This window comes from Oryzias latipes, chromosome 11, assembly GCF_053564925.1.
Source record: "Oryzias latipes strain Hd-rR chromosome 11, Olatipes_Hd-rR_3.1".
Classification (NCBI taxonomy): Eukaryota; Metazoa; Chordata; class Actinopteri; order Beloniformes; family Adrianichthyidae; genus Oryzias; species Oryzias latipes.
In genome coordinates this window covers 4,734,057-4,753,578 of record NC_136247.1, presented here as the reverse complement: position 1 = coordinate 4,753,578, position 19,522 = coordinate 4,734,057, and the positions used below count along the sequence as shown (strand labels likewise).

At 38.9% G+C, this 19,522-nt stretch overlaps 1 protein-coding gene and 2 long non-coding RNA genes across 5 annotated transcripts in view; 2 read left to right on the top strand and 1 right to left on the bottom strand.

The window, feature by feature from the left end:
- Nucleotides 1–19,522, top strand: part of col22a1 (collagen, type XXII, alpha 1) — a 75,616-nt gene that overhangs the window by 33,210 nt on the left and 22,884 nt on the right. For all 3 annotated transcript variants that reach the window (XM_023960204.2, XM_023960202.2, XM_023960203.2), the window contains 5 exons: nt 1,539–1,574; nt 1,851–1,880; nt 5,432–5,485; nt 5,622–5,675; nt 11,529–11,582. In XM_023960204.2, the coding sequence (XP_023815972.1) occupies nt 1,539–1,574; nt 1,851–1,880; nt 5,432–5,485; nt 5,622–5,675; nt 11,529–11,582 (228 nt within the window). The remainder of the gene's footprint in view (nt 1–1,538; nt 1,575–1,850; nt 1,881–5,431; nt 5,486–5,621; nt 5,676–11,528; nt 11,583–19,522) is intronic.
- On the bottom strand, nt 12,878–14,243 carry LOC144995120 (uncharacterized). Its single transcript, XR_013658755.1, has 3 exons — nt 14,155–14,243; nt 13,721–13,774; nt 12,878–13,077 (listed from the first exon to the last, which is right to left on the bottom strand). It is a non-coding gene; the product is annotated as an uncharacterized LOC144995120 (long non-coding RNA).
- Nucleotides 13,825–14,831, top strand: LOC144995121 (uncharacterized). Its single transcript, XR_013658756.1, has 2 exons — nt 13,825–13,929; nt 14,632–14,831. It is a non-coding gene; the product is annotated as an uncharacterized LOC144995121 (long non-coding RNA).

Genomic DNA, 19,522 nt, shown 5'->3' with positions numbered 1-19,522 from the left:
TAACCCAAATCTGCAATGACTTAGTATGTAGCTTGTGATAAGCAACTGTGCAAGAGTGTTTCGTAAAAAGTGAATCTTTTGGGAATTAAGATCAAAAGAATATGGATTCAAAAAATATCAAGGGAACCTTTGTCTGGTTTTGAGTGGTTTGTAATTAAGTGTAAAGGTTGATAGTCTTCATATTAAACTGGAAGAAGTCATAATAATGCACCAAAATGATCAAACCCATTCCAGACTTGTTTGGTTGAACAGAACCATGAACTTCTGTCTCGTTTAGAGCTTCTAAAGTCAGCAGGGAGCATGGTAACGTAATTTGACGAAGAATACTGAAGATGGAAATAATTGGATGTTGTTCAGCAAAAGGGTTAGGGTTAGACATCATTTTGAAACGATGCCTGTTTGCTTTGATACTACCTTTTAAATGTAATGTAATAAGTTTAAAAGTTATTTTCCGTTTTCTTTGTTTATTAAAATACTAATGCTAACTTGAACCTTTGGGGTGTTTCAGCGGTCCATTGTTTTGACAGCGGTGGTTGTTACGGCCTGTCAGCTGAGGATCTTTCAGACAGTTCTGGATGTCATGTTTAAACTTTGAGAAATGTGTTTACAGGTCGTCCATTTTAATAAGGTTTTTTGTTATTCTTTGGCCCATAATGAGCTGGATTTTGTCCCACAGCAACAACACAGGATACTTTGACTCTGTTGTCTTCCAAATGAGGCTTTGTTTGGTTTCCCAGCTAGTTATAATGTGCAAAGGCACTCAAGAAAGTGTACGGTGGTCCCTTGCAAAGGCAACACAATTCATTCCAGCAATGAATTAAAATATGTGCATCTATTATTGTGGACCTCTGTGGAAAATCATATAATCCCTTCCAAAGCTGCAGAAAATTAAGAAAAGTAGGAAAAAACTGAAGACAGGGCCCTGTTAAGGAGAGAAAACAGTACAAACTTTCACCAAAGTAGAAAGCACACATTACAGAAAGGAAAACAAATGTGTGACTTTTACCTTTAGATTTTTTGCAGTGTATTCAGTTTGTTAGGGAAGGCAAATCTGTTCTGCGAAGCAGACAGGTGAGGTCGTTTTTACAGCCTTAATGCTGAGTTTCTTAACTTAATTTTGAAATTCTGCACGGATTGAACTTGGATAACTGGATTATAATGTAAGACATAAAAGTCCTTCATGAAGGGTGATGAAGATAAGTGTCATCAGTGGAAGCTTCTCAAGCACCTGTCTGCTTCTGTAGACATTCCTTCGTCTCCTTCATGAACCATCAAAACTCCTCTGTGGAAATCAAATAAAGAGCTCTGTAATTACTGACTTATGACTCTTGGAGCAATGCAGACGCTCGTAGACGCACAAAGATGTGCACGTAATGAGTCTTGGTACTTAAAAATTCACTTTCCCTCACCCTGCAGGAAGCACACACTTTATCATTGGTAGGAACTGTATCATTACTGTATGGCCTGCGGGGCTGTTTCTCGCAGGTCTCTAACTCCTAATGACAGGCTGTTAATCATTGTTGTATGAACTGTTACAGGGGGAGAGAGGCCTTCCAGGATTACCTGGGGATGTTGTAAGTACCAAAAATAGCGCTAACATCTGACCTTGTTCTGCATTGAATATCCTGTTCTGCAGTCAAAACGATGGTGCATTCTCATGCTGGTGGTGGAATGGATTCAGTTGAATAAATCATTCCATTTTCATTCCTTTGTGACATCAAAGAAACATTTTAAATAGAATTCGAGACATTAACTATATTAATAATAATAATAATTTTCTAGAGTCACACATTTACTGCTGTCCTGTATGTTTGTTTCTTAAAACACACATTGTTTTGCTTCATCTTCAGATACAGAAAGAAGGCCTAAGAGGGGAAAAGGTGAGTAAATGTTCAGCAGGTAGACAGCTTATCATTTGGAATAAACTGATTTAAACTCTTTTTCCAGTTCTTGGAAAGAATGATAATGGTGAGAGACTGATAGGAATGTGCACTGAAAGAGAGATGGTGATTGGGAATACATGGTTCAGAAAGAAAGAGATCCATAAGTATACGTGGGTGAAGCAGAGTGGTGGAAGAGTGATTGATTAAGCACTGATGGACTATGTGGTGGTTTCAAAGGTTGCATGTAGTAGATTGCTGGATGTAAGTGTGCGGAGGGGAGAGAGTGGAGGCATGTCTGACCACTATTTGGTGGAAGGAACGTTGCGTGTGGGTATGCCATGGGTGAGATCGAGAAAGAGTGGGGATGCAAGAGAAGTTCTGCGAGTGAGTGTTTTGAAGAACAGAGAGAAAATGTGTGAGTATCAGAAGGAATTAGGTGGCAAGTGGAATATGGTGAATGAGCAAATGGTTGTTGGAGTGGAGGAAGAATGGCAACAGTTCAAGAGTGCAGTGGTTGGAAGTGCAGAGGAAGTGTGTGGTGTGAGACGTGTTGGGGGTGGTCTAAGAAAGGGAAGTGAATGGTGGTGCGAGGATGTAAGGTTGGCTGTAGCTGAGAAGAGATGTGCGTACGGACTATGGCTGCAGAGAAAGGACAGGGAGTCATGAGTGTTATAAGGAGAAGAAAAGGGATGCTAAGAGAGCTGTGCGTGAGGCAAGAGCGGCTGCGAACGAAAGGTGGGGCAGACAGTTGACTGATAATTTTCAAGAGAACAAGAAAATGTTTTGGAAGGAGGTGAAAAGGGTGCGAAAGGGAGTGTCGGGGAGGGAGGAGAAAGTAAAAACAGAGGATGGAAGGATGTTGAATGACGGAAATGCAGAGAATGGAGTGTAAGTCAGTTGCTGTTTGCAGATGATACAGCACTAGTGGCTGACTCAGAAGAGAGCTTGGTTCGTCTGGTTGAGGAGTTTGGAAGGGTATTCCAGAAGGAAGTTGAGAGTGAATGTGGAAAAGAGTAAGGTGATGAGGTGTACGAGGTTAAAGGGTGAACGTAGATTGAATGTGACATTAAATGGGGAGTTGTTGGAAGAGGTAGAATGTTTTCAGTATTTGGGGTCGTATGTTTGTGTGGATGGTGGAATAGGGGGAGAGGTAGAGTTTAGAATGAACAAAGTACGAAAGATATGTGGGGGAATGAAGAGAGTGTTTGAATGTAGGTCACTGGGAAAGGATGCGAAAAGGAGATTGTATGAGGGTGTGGTGGTGCCTGCAGCGTTATATGGGGCTGAAACAGAGTCTGAAAGTGGTGGAAAAGAGGAAGCTGAATGTAGTTGAGATGAGATGTTTGAGGAGTATGTGTGGTGTGACGCGTATGGATCTTGTGAGAAATGAAGTTATCCGAGAGAGAACTGGTGTGATGCGAGAGTTGGCTTATAGAGCAGAGCAAAAGGCACTGGGATGGTTTGGAAATGTTGAAAAAATGGAAAGGCAGTGATTGGTGAAAAAGGGTATATGAATCTGATGTGAGTGGAGTGAGAATGAGAGGAAGACCACGAATGGGATGGACAGATTCGTGGTTCGACAGATTCGACAAAAAGAGCGCTAAATGCAAGAGGGACGACTGTGGTGCAGGGGAGAGAGGCTTCTCAGGACAGGGATGGGTGGAGAGAGTTTGTGTATGAATGAATGGATGGGTGAGGTAAAGGTCTGGGGCCTCATTTATAAACGTTGGGGACACACAAAAGAAGGCGTACGCCACTCTCTACGCAATAATTGATATTTATAAAAAGCAAACTTGACGGGAAAATGTGCGGTCCTTCACGCAAGCTCTGACCCAGGCGTACGCACAAAAACGGGTGAAATGAGAAACGGCGACACCGTCGGCAGATGGAAAAAACACGTGAAAGTGAAAATGATAATACTGCCTCTCATAAATAACATGAAGACTTCACAAAGCAAGTCTGACAATTAACAGCCTACACGAACACCCGTTTGATCGATCAGCAGTGAAATTCAAATGAACACTTATTTGCAGAAAGAAAAGTGAAAAATGTTCTGCAATATTGGCATGTTGTCCTCATAAATAATATAGTTAACAGAGCAAAATAATGTACAAAACTGATATTCTCGTTAATGTGTCCGTCTGGCGGAGCAGATATAGGTGCGATTAGATAGACAGATAGACAGACAGACAGACAGACAGACAGACAGACAGACAGACAGACAGACAGACAGACAGAGAGACAGACAGACAGACAGACAGACAGATAGATAGATAGATAGATAGATAAATTAATTGTCCACTAGGGAAAGTTGTTTTCATAGTAAAACATTTCGTCATAAGCTATGGAATTATGGTATTCATACATATGCCTTTAGTTTGTTTTATTTTTGATAAAACAATGTATGGCGTATGTCTCGACCATTCAGAAAGCAACAAGAAATTACATTTGCGCTGATCAATTTCCCATTTCCACGTTGATTATTACCGACATCTGTAGCTTGTCAGATGTGATTAAATGGATGGAAATAAAATGCCCCATCACAATGCGTAATGACGCACAATGGCTGATCTTGCGCTCTTAGAAGATGTGGCAAATGGAAGAATTTGGAGTGAACGCATCTTTAGACAGCAAGAAGACTTGCTGGCAAACGAGGACGATTGGCTTATGAGCCGGTTCCGACTTCTTCGAGCCGTCCTGTTGGACCTCTGCGGGCTTGTCAGTTCAGTTACGGTCCGAGGTTGTGAGGCTACAGCATTTACGGCGTCTGCCACCGTTTGCCACTCACGTGCCTTTTTGGCATTAGTAATGCCCACACTGTGCCCTCCAAACAACACTTTTTTCCTCTTTTCCAGCTCGCCAACGATAACTTCTACTTCACATTGAGTGAAGTTACGTTGTTTTGATTTCCTCTCGGTGTTTGCCATGATTTCGCAATCAATGAATATTAACTTGTGGGCGTTTCACGGACTATTTATGGTCAACTATGGGCGTGTCATGAACCGCAAAAGCTGCGCAGCATTTAGAATTGGTTGTGATTTATTAAGGGAAAAATCCGTAGGATGTGCGTGCGCACGGTTTTATAAATCCGAATATTTCTGTGCGTACGCACGTCTTATGTTTCATCCGTACGCCACTTCTGATGCAAATCCTACGCAAAGTTTTACAAATGAGGCCCCAGGTCTTGGAATGAAGCGGCAAGGGGAAACCAGCCTTGTCTGAGGCCCACACTGGGCTGTGCAGCTGACCCAGCTGGCATGTTTTATTGCTGCTTTTTAATTTAAATGTCATCTAACTGTCATAAATGGTAATTACACTATAATCACATAAGTTCCTCACAACTGGTCAAATCCTTTTTTTGGTTTTTTTTAAGCAGTGTTGATAATTACAATTAAACGTTTTGGTGAATAGAACTTTTACATCTTCAGTTTCAAGCACCAACACTGACAATGTAAAAGTTATATTTACTTTTTTTAATTTACCATTTTCATGTTTTACTCTTGTAATTTAAAAGTGATGACTATCACATCCATTTTTGTTGGTTTCAGGGGGATGCTGGACCTCCTGGCCCTCCAGGAGCAGTGGGCCCCCCAGGACCTGCTGTAAGCACCCTGATTTATGACCTCTTTGATAAAGCTGTTTATAACATTGTCACCATTAAAGACCATTTTGATGCAACATGGAGCAGAGCTGATGATTTCTAACTCTATGAAGTCTGACTGACGGGTTCTTCTTCAGGGTCCTCCTGGTCCACAAGGTCTTCCTGGGGAGCATGGAGATCCTGGTCAGGGGGTAATATTGTCTGGAACTTGAACTTGCTTCTCTTTCACAGTCAAACGGCAACAAGATGAGAATTGTGTATTTATTTGAAGTTTATGAATGTACTTTTGTAGAGACAAAGTTGTAGGGGTGAGGTGCGGGTGTTTTCTTGTGCTTTGAAAGAGGTATGACAGATTTTGAAGAACAGGTCAGATCTTCTTGGTTTTTCTAGTTTCTCAAATCCAAAAACAGCAAAACCTTTAGTTTTAGTCAAAATTATTCTAGATCTTTTCATGTTTTGGTCATAAAAGAATCTTCAGAAAACAAAGTGAGGCCTACCATGGCCCCTCCACACAATACCAGAATAAAAGCACTTCAGTTCATGGCCATTTCAAAGTAAAACTCATCGGTACAATCTAATTGATCAAATTCTATTTTAAACTGTAAGTATTTGGTTGCAAAAAATCTATATTCACAAGCATCAGCTTAAAAACTTTGGATTTTATTAAGAATAGATGATAAGTTAATTTTGTGTTCATGAAGCTGATTGGGTTCAGAGGAGAACCATCAGATTAGAGGCTGTGCTGGTGGCTGGATGTTGTCTGGTGGTCTCTGGCGTTTAAACTCCACTGATAATTGAATGATCCAATCTGGTCTGAATCTGGTTTCTAGCCTTTCACATCATCTGATTGTAGAACTGTTTAATTGTAACTCTGATTTCTGATACGGGCATGCATTCAATGTTAGTTTTAAGGTGTATTCACGCTGGACACATTTGGTTCCCTTAAAGTTAACCTGAGTTTGTTTCCCCTGATAATCTGGTACAAATTTTCAATGTGAATACACCTAAGCGGACCCTGGTCCGGGACCAGGAACTGTTCTCTGACCCATCTTTCATGGTGGTCTCAGTTTGTTTCCAGTCGGACTTAGGTTCGGTTCACTCTGAGATTCCTTAGTCTGAATAGAATCCGTCCTCTGAGCAGAACAACTAGACCAAAACGGCCACCGTAACAAGTAAGGGTTCAACTCTTTACTTGTTAGAACGTGTATTCCAAAACTGCATTGATCAACTTACAGCTGGTCAATTAGGAGTCAGAACAGCTGCTCCCTGCGCCAGTTGGAGTTAAAGGGGAGCTGCTGCTGTGACCGTTCTGTCAGAAGCTCGCTGTCCCGTACCTCCATCCGTCCTTTGCAGCTGGAACAAACATGGTCCTTCGTCAAAAGTCTGGTGACCTACCTCGCCTCCTCCAATGGGGGCACTTAACTTCTCATTAGCAGCGTTTTGGAACTAAACGTTGCAGCTGCTCGGTTGGGCAGCAGAGTCAGGCCAAACTTCTCTGGCAAACACAGAAGGAGTTTGATGTGCAAAAGGAAGGGTTTCACAGTGTTTGAACATAAACAGAACAATGAGAGCTTTGTACGTGAAGAGATGTTAAAGACAAACAGGAGGTTCTTCGGCTTTGCTGCTAATTTCACTGCAGGGGGGTATTCCAGAAATCAAGTTTAAACTACCCTGACTTTAAGCCTGAACTCTGGCTGAAATCCGCCTGAACTCGCTTACTCTGGGTATGTCGGTTCCAAAAGACCGGATATGAATTAGTGTAATTAAGCTCGACTTGGTAACCCTGGGTTAATGCACGTGCACAGCAGGTACATAAAGACATTCTCAATGGATCGCCGATTTCCGGAGTCACCATGGAAACGCGTGGAGAACAAAAGAGAGCGCTATACTTCAGTAAAATGGAGTTGGAGATTTAATTGACGGTGTATGAAGATTATACGTCCATCAAAAAAGTAATACGGCTGCATCAGCAAAAGAAAGAGTTTCTGCTTGTAGTAGAAGAACAGACGAAGTAAACGCACAAGTTTCTGATCTTATTTTCATTGTGACGCATATGTATATAACTTATCCAACTTAAATTAATTCAATTGGTAACAAGTAATTGAGTTAAATTCATTCAACCTAATTTCTTACGTCTATCCAACTCAATATTTTTTTTACAACTCAAAGTTACATATTTCTCTAACTAAATGTAATATTACTCCAATTCAATTTCCAACTTAATTTATTGTAATTCTTGAACTCTGATATGTCTAAGTTTGAGCCTGCAGATATACTCATTTTTACAACAATAAAATTAATGAAACGGGGCGGATGCTTATCACGTAAACATATCCCATATCTCTGAATTTATCACTACATTTCTTCTCAGTGCTATATAATCACATCATCCTCTCCCTCCCTTTCATTCATGGTGCATAAAGAATTGAATATAACTGGACAAATGACTCGGCAAAACACAGTAAAACAGCTAAACAACTAAACACATTTGGTGAAAAACCCACACTTAAACCCAACTTCGTCCAGCCAGGCAAAGGGAATGATCTCCCACACTTCCTTGCGGTGCCACTCTAACAGCAGCACCAAAGTTACACCTACTTAATTGAATTGTTTAAATGAAAGTAAAATAACTCTCTGATAACTACGTGTTATTTTTAAGCTGACTTAACTAAAAAGAATTGATTTATCTTAACTGAAGCAAATAATCAAGTTAGATCAAAGTAAAAAGTTTATCTTTCCAACATCCATATGTGGTCTTATCACCCTCTCACGGTGGAAAAAGTATTATCTGAGCTTTTTCATCCACTAAATCATCTTCAAATGGACACGCCATGCTGTTTCCCCTCTCTCTCCCCTAAGCAAACTAACCTTCAACTAAACCTGCTCCAGACCAGGTTATGTTCAGAGCATGAGTTGCTATGGGAACTAAAGCATACACTTAAACATACCGGTGCTTCTGTTTTTGGAACCGAAAGCTGTGGTTGTACACTTCTTTAGCCTCAAACTTGCCGTGGGAGCTAGCATAACCTGCTTTCTGGAATACCCCCCAGATGTGAGGGAGAGGTCTGGGGTTGTTGTGGAGTTAGTTTATCCACTTCCTGCTAGAAGGCGTTTATGGTGCAGAGCTCCCCCATCTGACTGTCCCGTTTGCAGCAGAGCAGCATCTGGTGCCATGCCTTTGCTTCCCTTTGGATACCTATGAGAGCATGGCTGCAGAGGATTCTGGGAGGTGAGGTGCCTCATTTCTGGTGCAGTGGGAGTGTCAGAGGTGTGAGCTTTGATCTGCATACTTTCTCCTAAATGAACATTTCTGGGAGTGGCAGGAGGCCTGTGGTTTTAGATGTTTCTGAAGAATGGACAATATTATCAGTGACACTGCAGGAAGCACTCACATGCACACATGCACACACCAACATGAACACACACAAATGAATCACACTAACATAAACACACACACACATAAACACTTACAACATAAACACACACACACCAACATGAACACACACAAATGAATCACACTAACATAAACACACACACACATAAACACTTACAACATAAACACACACACACCAACATGAACACACACAAATGAATCACACCAACATAAACACACACACCCACACATAGAAATACACACAACATAAACACACACACGCCAACATGAACACACACACCAACATGAACACACACACACTAACATGAACACACACATTAACAAGAACACACACACACCAACACCAACATGAACACACACACCAACATGAACACACACAAATGAATCACACCAACATAAACACACACACCCACACATAGAAATACACACAACATAAACACACACACGCCAACATGAACACACACACCAACATGAACACACACACACTAACATGAACACACACATTAACAAGAACACACACACACACCAACATGAACACACACACCAACATAAACACACACACCAACATAAACACACACACACACACATGAACACACTCACACCCAAATAGAAACACACACCAACATAGACAGTCACACACCAACATGAACATACACACAAACATGAAAACACGCACGCAAACATGAACACAAACATGAACACACAAGCATGAACACACAAGCATGAATACACAAGCATTAACACACAAACATGAACATGCAAACATGAACACAAACATGAACACACAAACATGAACACACAAGCATGAATACACACACACCAACATGAACATACACACAAACATGAAAACACACACGCAAACATGAATACACAAGCATGGACACATGAACACTCGAGAATGAATATACAAACATGAACACACAAGCATGAACACACAAACATGGACACACGAGCACATAAACATGAACACACAATTATGAATACACAAGCATGGACACATGAACATGCAAACATGAACACAAACATGAACACACAAACATGAACACACAAGCATGAACACACAAACATGGACACACGAGCACATAAACATGAACACACAATTATGAATACACAAGCATGGACACATGAACATGCAAACATGAACATGCAAACATGAACACACAAACATGAACACACAAGCATGAATACACAAGTATTAACACACTAACATGAACACACACACCAACATGAACACACACACCAACATGAACACACACAAATAGAATCACACTAACATAAACACACACACACACACATAAACAACATAAACACACACACACCAACATGAACACACACACACACCAACATGAACACACACACACCAACATGAACACACACACACACCAACATAAACACACACACACACCAACATGAACACACAAAGCCAAATAGAAACACACACACACCAACATGAACACACACACAAATAGAAACACACACCAACATAAACAGACACACACCAACATGAACACACACACCAACATAAAAAAACACACACCGACATGAACACACACACAAACATGAACACACACACCAACATAAACACACACATACACACATGAACACACACACACCCAAATAGAAACACACACCAACATAGACAGTCACACACCAACATGAACACACACACACCAACATGAACATACACACAAAGATGAAAACACACATGCAAACATGAACACACAAACATGAATACACAAGCATGAACACACAAGCATGGACACATGAACACGCAAACATGAACACACAAACATGAACACACAAGCATGAACACACAAACATGGACACATGAGCACATAAACATGAACACACAATTATGAATACACAAGCATGGACACATGAACATGCAAACATAAACACAAACATGAACACACAAGCATGAACACACAAGCATGAATACACAAGCATTAACACACAAACATGAACATGCAAACATGGACACATGAGCACATAAACATGAACACACAATTATGAATACACATACATGGACACATGAACATGCAAACATGAACACAAACATGAACACACAAGCATGAACACACAAGCATGAATACACAAGCATGAACACACAGACATGAACATGCAAACATGAACACAAACATGAACACACAAACATGAACACACAAGCATGAATACACAAGTATTAACACACAAACATGAACACACAAGCATGAACACACAAACATGAACACACACACACAAACATGAACACACATATGAACACACAAAGCATTGCCTGTTAGCTCATTGTTGGCCACTTTTTGAAGCAGGTGGTTCTTGATCATTTTACTTCCTGTTCCTGGTTCCAGGTGCTGCTTTGTTCTCAAAGGAAAATGCCCCTCATGCTTAATGGGAGAAGACTGAGGGCTTCTGACTTTTCCTTTAGCACAGGCTCTAACAGTGACCTAGCTCTGTCCACTGTTTCAGCATCAACAGTTTCATTTTCAAACCTTTTACTGGGAAAAAGAAAACACTGTAATCAAGTAAATGAAGGAAATCCCATCCTGGCAGGTGTGTTCTGCTGAATGAAAAGCTGTTTAGGGTCAGGTCTGCTGTATGAGTCATGCTAAACTAAGACTGGTCATTAACACCCAACACTGCTGCTTTTCAGGGAAAGAAAGGTGAAAGTGGACTGCCTGGAGTAGACGGTCTGCCTGGACCACAGGTGAGAATCAATCTTATGTTCATCATTTTGAGATGGAAGGTAAATAATAATTGAATGAAGATGATGATTGTTTAGTTTTATCATTACTTTTTGTACTTGCAAAGTTTTGATACATTTTTTAAATTAGGTGCAAGAAAACAGTAAAGAACAGTGATAGTACTGTACTTAAGGTGAGGAAACAAAATCCAAACGAAGGATCTGTCTTTGTTGAAAAGGTTTTTTTTTTAGGATTTCAGTCACCTAAAATTTTCCTGCTTATTCTCATTATAAATGTTTAAAAAATCTGAAAGTATACAGCAGGTTAAATTTTTTTCCTTCAACTAAGAATGTAATTTTTGTTACTTGAAAATTTCAGATGAATAATAGGTAACGCTTTCTTTTACAGTACAGTACTTACAGTGTACTTAAGTGGTATTTACATGGTACTTATAGTGTAACTACTGGGTACTTTCAGGGTACTTACATGGTACTTTTTATGGAATTTACTGGGTACTTACAGTGTGTTTACATGGTACTTTCTATGGGACTTTACTGGGTACTTACATGGTACTTTTTGTGTCTACTCTGTACTTACATGGTACTTACTGTATATTTATATGGTACTATTTGGTTCATACCTATGTGGTACATACTGGGTATTTATAATATTCTTACTGGGTATTTACATGTTGTGCAAAGGTGTCTTTTATGGTACTTACCACATGTAAGAACAAGGTAAGTACAAATAAAGTACCTTGACCTTTAGGTCTGCACTCGCTGCATGTTTCATGGTATTTACCATCAATTTACCACAGAAACTACCCCTTAAGTACAGTGAAACTGTAACTGTAAAAGAAAGTCAGCCCTATTTCCACTCAACTACATGGTACTTTCATTACTAAATACTGGGTATGTTCACTTGAAAAGTACTTGGTACCTACCCCTTAAGTACACTGAAACTGTAAAAGAAAGTCAGCCCTATTTCCACTCAACTACATGGTACTTTCATTACTAAATACTGGGTATGTTCACTTGAATATTACTTGGTACTTACCCCTTAAGTACAATGAAACTGTAATTGTAAAAGAAAGTCAGCCCTATTTCCACTCTATTACATGGTACTTTCAGTAGTAAATGCTGGGTATGTACACGTATTACCATCCCGTACAGTGTACATGAACACACTTGGTCTTCTGTCCTCACCACATGAGACAATGCTAACCTGTTGGTAAGGGTAAAGTAACTACATTGTAAAAAACATATTCTGGCCTGATTACTTCTTGTAACATGAGGCAAGTTTAAAGAGAAACAAGACAGCAGTGAAAACAACAATCTTTAATATGATTCATGTCTGCAGCATACAAAGTGTCATCACAATAAAATAGGTTTTAAGTACAAAACAGTACAAAGGAGCATTCCAAAAAACACATTATTGGCCTGAGGGTCGTGCTTTTTGTCCATCAAAATTCTTTCAGCAGAGTTTGGTAACGGTGCAGGACTTCTTCAGGGTTTGTAACTGCAAGAAAATTCACAATAAAAGCTCAAATGAATATAAAAAGCATAACGACTTTGATGAAATACAAAATAAATTTTACTTATTTAATCATTTCTGTAATGAGTTTGATAAATTTCTGTGAATTCTTTATCGCTTTGACTGTAATGCTTGAAATAAATCAATTATCCTCATTTATGAACATGACAATAAATTATTCACAACTTTATATTTTAGTTACATAAACAAGAACAACAAAAAAGAAATCAAAGAAAAAAAAATCAAAATTGCCATAAAAAAATCTAATTTGTTTAGAAAAAGAATGACAAAAGCAATGTTTTAATTGGCAATTACTGTGTGTATTTCTTCTTTATAAATATCATTCGCACCTACAATTTGCATTAGCATGAAAAACATTGCAGTGTAAAAGAAAAGGAAAAAATAAATAAATAGGCAATTTCAAATTCAACACAGTTATTCACAAAAATATGTTTTAATTTTCAAACAGTTACATTCACTGTGTTGGGTGGTATTGTTGTCTCTATCATATTTGAAAATAAATGAATAAATAAAAATAAAATAAAAACGGCGAAAGAAAAGAAAATGGGGAAAAGGCAGTTAAACTCTTCATTAATGTAAATATGTCCACTTGGTGGATTTAACTTACTTTAGCTTACTCTCCTGTGGATTCGTCTGGGATGTCTTCTTCACCACAGCTGATCTAAAGCGGTAAAAAGACGGAAGTACGTCATCATTATTTTAAATAAACGCCTTTCTTTGATTTTCCCAGAAAGACGTGCGCTCAGTCAAACGAGCACAGAACAACAGACTTTATCATTTAGGCTACGTGCTTGTTTTACAGGTGCCTCTCTCCTGGTAAGTAACAAAAATGTTTGTAGATTTTCATTACAAACTTTGAAAATGTATACATGAAATAACTGAAATTATTGTAGTAAGGTAGACATGCTCTTACGTCACGTTTCAAACACAGAGATAGTGGCTTGAAATCACGAGGTTAGCTTCTTTATAAAGTTTGATCAGTTTAAATATTTACATTTAATTTATCCAATATTTAAAAAAAAAAAAAAAACACTGGCTTACCTGCCAGATGAAGAGAAATTCAAACTGTTGCGCGCGCCTCGAGGCTCTCCGGATTAATCTGCACGTTCACTTTGGGGGTAGTTGTGCTGCATTCAAGTGCGCTGGGAATTTGCAACTTTACTTACCCAAACCTACTTAACAAAAACACACACTCGGGGTGTTTTTAGTATTAAAAGTAAATATTTAGCCTTGTTGTTTTACATATTTTCCTGAAATTATATAATACATATTAAAACAAGTTCATTTTTAGAACAATATTTAAAAAAAGTTAAGTTTTGAATAATTTATTATCATGTTTTTAAATGAGGATAGTACTTGATTAATTTCAAGCATTACAGTCAAAGCGATAAAAAAATTCATAGAGATTTATCAAACTCATTACAGAAATGATTAAATAAGTAAAATTTATTTTGTATTTCATCAAAGTCGTTATGCTTTTTATATTCATTTGAGCTTTTATTGTGAATTTTCTTGCAGTTACAAACCCTGAAGAAGTCCTGCACCGTTACCAAACTCTGCTGAAAGAATTTTGATGGACAAAAAGCACGACCCTCAGGCCAATAATGTGTTTTTTGGAATGCTCCTTTGTACTGTTTTGTACTTAAAACCTATTTTATTGTGATGACACTTTGTATGCTGCAGACATGAATCATATTAAAGATTGTTGTTTTCACTGCTGTCTTGTTTCTCTTTAAACTTGCCTCATGTTACAAGAAGTAATCAGGCCAGAATATGTTTTTTACAATGTAGTTACTTTACCCTTACCAACAGGTTAGCATTGTTTCATGTGGTGAGGTCAGAAGACCAAGTGTGTTCATGTACACTGTACGGGATGGTAATACGTGGCATTTACTACTGAAAGTACCATGTAGTTGAGTGGAAATAGGGCTGACTTTCTTTTACAGTTACAGTTTCAGTGTACTTAAGGGGTAAGTACCAAGTACTTTTCAAGTGAACATACCCAGTATTTAGTAATGAAAGTACCATGTAGTTGAGTGGAAATAGGGCTGACTTTCTTTTACAGTTACAGTTTCACTGTACTTAAGGGGTAGTTTCTGTGGTAAATTGATGGTAAATACCATGAAACATGCAGCGAGTGCAGACCTAAAGGTCAAGGTACTTTATTTGTACTTACCTTGTTCTTACATGTGGTAAGTACCATAAAAGACACCTTTGCACAACATGTAAATACCCAGTAAGAATATTATAAATACCCAGTATGTACCACATAGGTATGAACCAAATAGTACCATATAAATATACAGTAAGTACCATGTAAGTACAGAGTAGACACAAAAAGTACCATGTAAGTACCCAGTAAAGTCCCATAGAAAGTACCATGTAAACACACTGTAAGTACCCAGTAAATTCCATAAAAAGTACCATGTAAGTACCCTGAAAGTACCCAGTAGTTACACTATAAGTACCATGTAAATACCACTTAAGTACACTGTAAGTACTGTACTGTAAAAGAAAGTGTTACCGAATAATAATAAATGATTGTTTCTAATTATTATTTTGACAAATATTCTGAGTTTTATGTGTCCTCCCAGTCTCATCTGATATTGTTTTTTGTCTTAAATTACTTATTATTATCTCAAAAAATGAATAAGACTTGATGGAAACCAACAGCTTTTGTGAATCAAAAATACCTCCAGTGAGGATGAGCCAGGGCTCAAAACGACGTCCATATGCTGCCCTCTAGCGGGAAGGCAGAGAACTGACACGTCTAAGTAAATATCAAGCAGAAGCGGATTATTTTCATCTAAATTGCAATCAATTTTGAAGTGACTGCAACTTCTTCATGGGGATGGTCAGTCGCTGTAACTACTGTCTCTGTTTAGTGAAAAAAAAAGAGCAGAATTTTAATTTTAATGTATTTACCACCTTTATCACACTTTTAGGAAGATCCAAAAGGAGTAATATGTATTTGAATATTTTGGTTTTCAACTTAAATTTAAAATGACATTTTAAACGATGTTTCTAATCTATCATTTTATCTTCTTCTGTACTTTTCTTTTCCAGTATTGTTTTTTATTTTAGCTTTGTTTGAGTAACTAGACTGATTTATTACAGACTAAAGGAAAGGCTTTTTTTTAAGTTAACATGATTTATTTGAGTTTGAGCTTCACAGAGCAAAATGGAATCACACAGTAAGAGTAACAAATAAGATGGTAACAAATTCCCCCAAATACAAATGCATCAAGATTTTTAACTCCAAAAATAATAAATTGCTTTTGAGTATTTCCCTATTCATGTGTTTTCAGAAAAATTAACTAAATGATTAGGAATGCTCAGTTTTGTTTGTATGAGCTTTTTCTGGATTTCAATTCAATTCAATTCAATTTTATTTAAATAGCCCAAATTCACAACAACAGTCGTCTCGATGGGCTTCATATCTGTAATTGAAAAAGTTAAACATAAAATCAAAAGGATCATGAAAAAATAGAATTTAATAGGAAAATACTAAATTGAACTAACAAACTGACTATGCTATACTGGCATCCCTGCCCTTAGACCCCCCTTCGCGGTAAGAAAAACTCCTAAAAAAACGGACTCCGGAAAAAACGAAGAAACCTCAGGGGTGCCCACGTGAAGGAGGGATCCTCCTCTAGGACGGACAGGCGATTTACCAGAACTCACAGAGAAGAACTAACTTATCTAAATCTACAACTACATATTTGAAGTCCAGCAGACGAGCTTCATCCAGCCGTGGTTGGGGGGGGGGCAGTCAGGGGCGCGAGTCGAGCCTGAGACAGGAACCACAGCCAGGTGTAGGAGCAGGAGCAGAGGCGAGCCAGAGATGAGGTAAACGGTCAGGAACATGAGCACAGATGAGCCAACTGGAATCTGGAAGCACTCTCTCCCTAGGAGGGGAAAGAGGGACAATACATGAATCGCACTGTACCAAACAGAGGCAACTAAATGATGAATAATGATCAAGGATAGAGAAGAGGAAGGGTAGAAGCAGATGAGAAAAGAGGACAGAACCCCAGTGAACCATAGTTACCCCAGCTTCAACTTCTAGCAGCCTAAAAACAAAGAGGAATGTTTTCAGTCTAACTTTGAATATAGAAACTGAGTCAGCCTCTCTTACATGAGCTGGGAGTTTATTCCATAAGACAGGGGCTTGGTGGCTAAACGCTCTACCTCCAACCGTACTTTTACTAATTCTAGGAACCACAAGCAGTCCTGCATTTTGAGAGCAAAGTGTTCTGTTTGGGTGGTAAGGGACTATGAGGTCTTTAGGGCCATACCATGTAAAGACCATATTGGTTAGCAGGAGGATCTTGAACTTGATTCTAGAATCAACTGGGAGCCAGTGAAGTGAAACTAACACAGGAGTGATGTGATCTCTTCTGCTGGTTCCAGCTAACAATCTAGCTGCTGCGTTCTGAACAAGCTGGAGACTTCTTAAGGAACTCTTAGGACACGCTGCTAACAAGGAGTTACAGTAATCCAGCCTCGACGTAACAAATGCATGGATGAGTTTTTCAGCATCACTCTTAGAAAGTATATTTCTGATCTTAGCAATATTCTGCAGGTGAAAAAAGGCAGTTCTACACGCCTGAGATATGTGAGCCTTAAATGATAAATCCTGGTCAAATAAAACCCCAAGGTTTCTAACTGTGGAATTGGGGGCTATACTTATACCATCCAGGGAGACTATCTGAGCAGACAGAGCATCTCCGAGGTTTTTAGGACCTAGTATAATGACCTATGATCCCTATGTCATGCTCTAATCTTTGGAGAAAATACCGTGGTCGATAGTGTCAAAGGCTGCACTGAGGTCTAACAGGACCAGAATAGAAAGTAGTCCCTTTTCTGAGGCCAATAACAAGTCATTAGAGACTCTAACTAGTGCAGTTTCCGTACTGTGGTGGGGTCTAAACCCCGACTGAAAGTCTTCAAAGTGGCTGTTGTCCTGTAGGTGGCAGTAAAGCTGCTTAACTACAACTCTTTCTAGGATTTTAGAAATAAAGGGCAGGTTTGATATCGGTCTATAGTTGGCCAAGATGCTAGGATCCAAACTGGGCTTTTTCAGAAGAGGTTTAACAACTGCATATTTAAAAGACTGTGGCACATAACCCGTTTCCAGAGAGGCATTTATCATTGTTGATATGGGATCATTAATTAGGGGAAAAGTTTCTTTAAAAAGTCTAGTGGGAATTGGGTCTAACAGACACGTTGAGGATTTGGAGGACGTAATAATTGATGCTATTTCCACTTGATCCACAATAGTGAAGCAGTCTAATGTTACAGAGGTTTCTATGGATGCCTCCATTTCTACCGCTTCAGCCTGTTCTGGGCTGATAGTAGGAATAACTTGATTTAACTTATGTCTAATATTTGAGATTTTACTATCAAAAAATGTAAGAAAATCATCAGAGCTGAAAGAAACAGGAACATGTGGTTCTACTGAGCTCTGACTGCGAGTTAATTTAGCTATAGTGCTAAAAAGAAATCTTGGGTTGTTTCCATTCTCTGATATTAAGGTTGAATAGTACTGGCTTCTAGCTCTACGCAGAGCTTTTTTATAATTTAATAGGCTATGTTTCCAGATATTCAGAGACTGCTCTGAACCGGAGCGGCGCCATTCTCTTTCCAACTTACGGGTGTCTTGTTTAAGAGAACGAGTTTCAGCGTTAAACCACGGTGCTACTCGGTTTTGTCTAACGAACTTAGGTTTCAGGGGGGCAACAACATCGAGTGTAGTCCTAAGGGCTTGTAAGAAATGATGGGGTTAAGAGGAAGGACACTCTGCTGGCTAATATCTATACCATGGGTTAAAACAAGGTCCAGGGTGTCCTTTTGACAGTGAGTGGGTTCATTTACATTTTGGATGAAACCAACATCATCTAATAAAGCTGCAAAAGCATTTCCTAGACAGTCACTGGGGTCAGTGACTGGAAAGTGAGTTGGAAAAAAGTCAAGTGAGTTGGAAAAAGTCAAAGTGCTCTCAGATTAGAGGCTAAAGGATGTGAGACATAAAAAATGGTTAAATATTTGGACTTAATCTAGTTTAAATTTTGTGCTGGGTCATTAAAATATTTTGCTTTCTTCTTTGATGTTTTTTGTCCAACTCTAAGAACATTACTGCCCCTACAGGCAAACGTTGGGATTACCGTTACTCACAGAGTCACTTCAGGAGGGGCAAAAGGGGGGCACAGGATACATATGTGTTTTTTTATTGTTATTTTGGGAATGAAACGACAAAGCAGTCATTTAAGCCACTCCAGACAAAAGCAGAGGAATGTGTCGGGAAGAGCGACTGCCTGGATTGAGTTCAGTTTGAATCTCTGTGTAGTTTGTGTAAACTGCATGTGGGAGGAATGGAGAACAGCATTTGCATCATCATGTTCTCTTT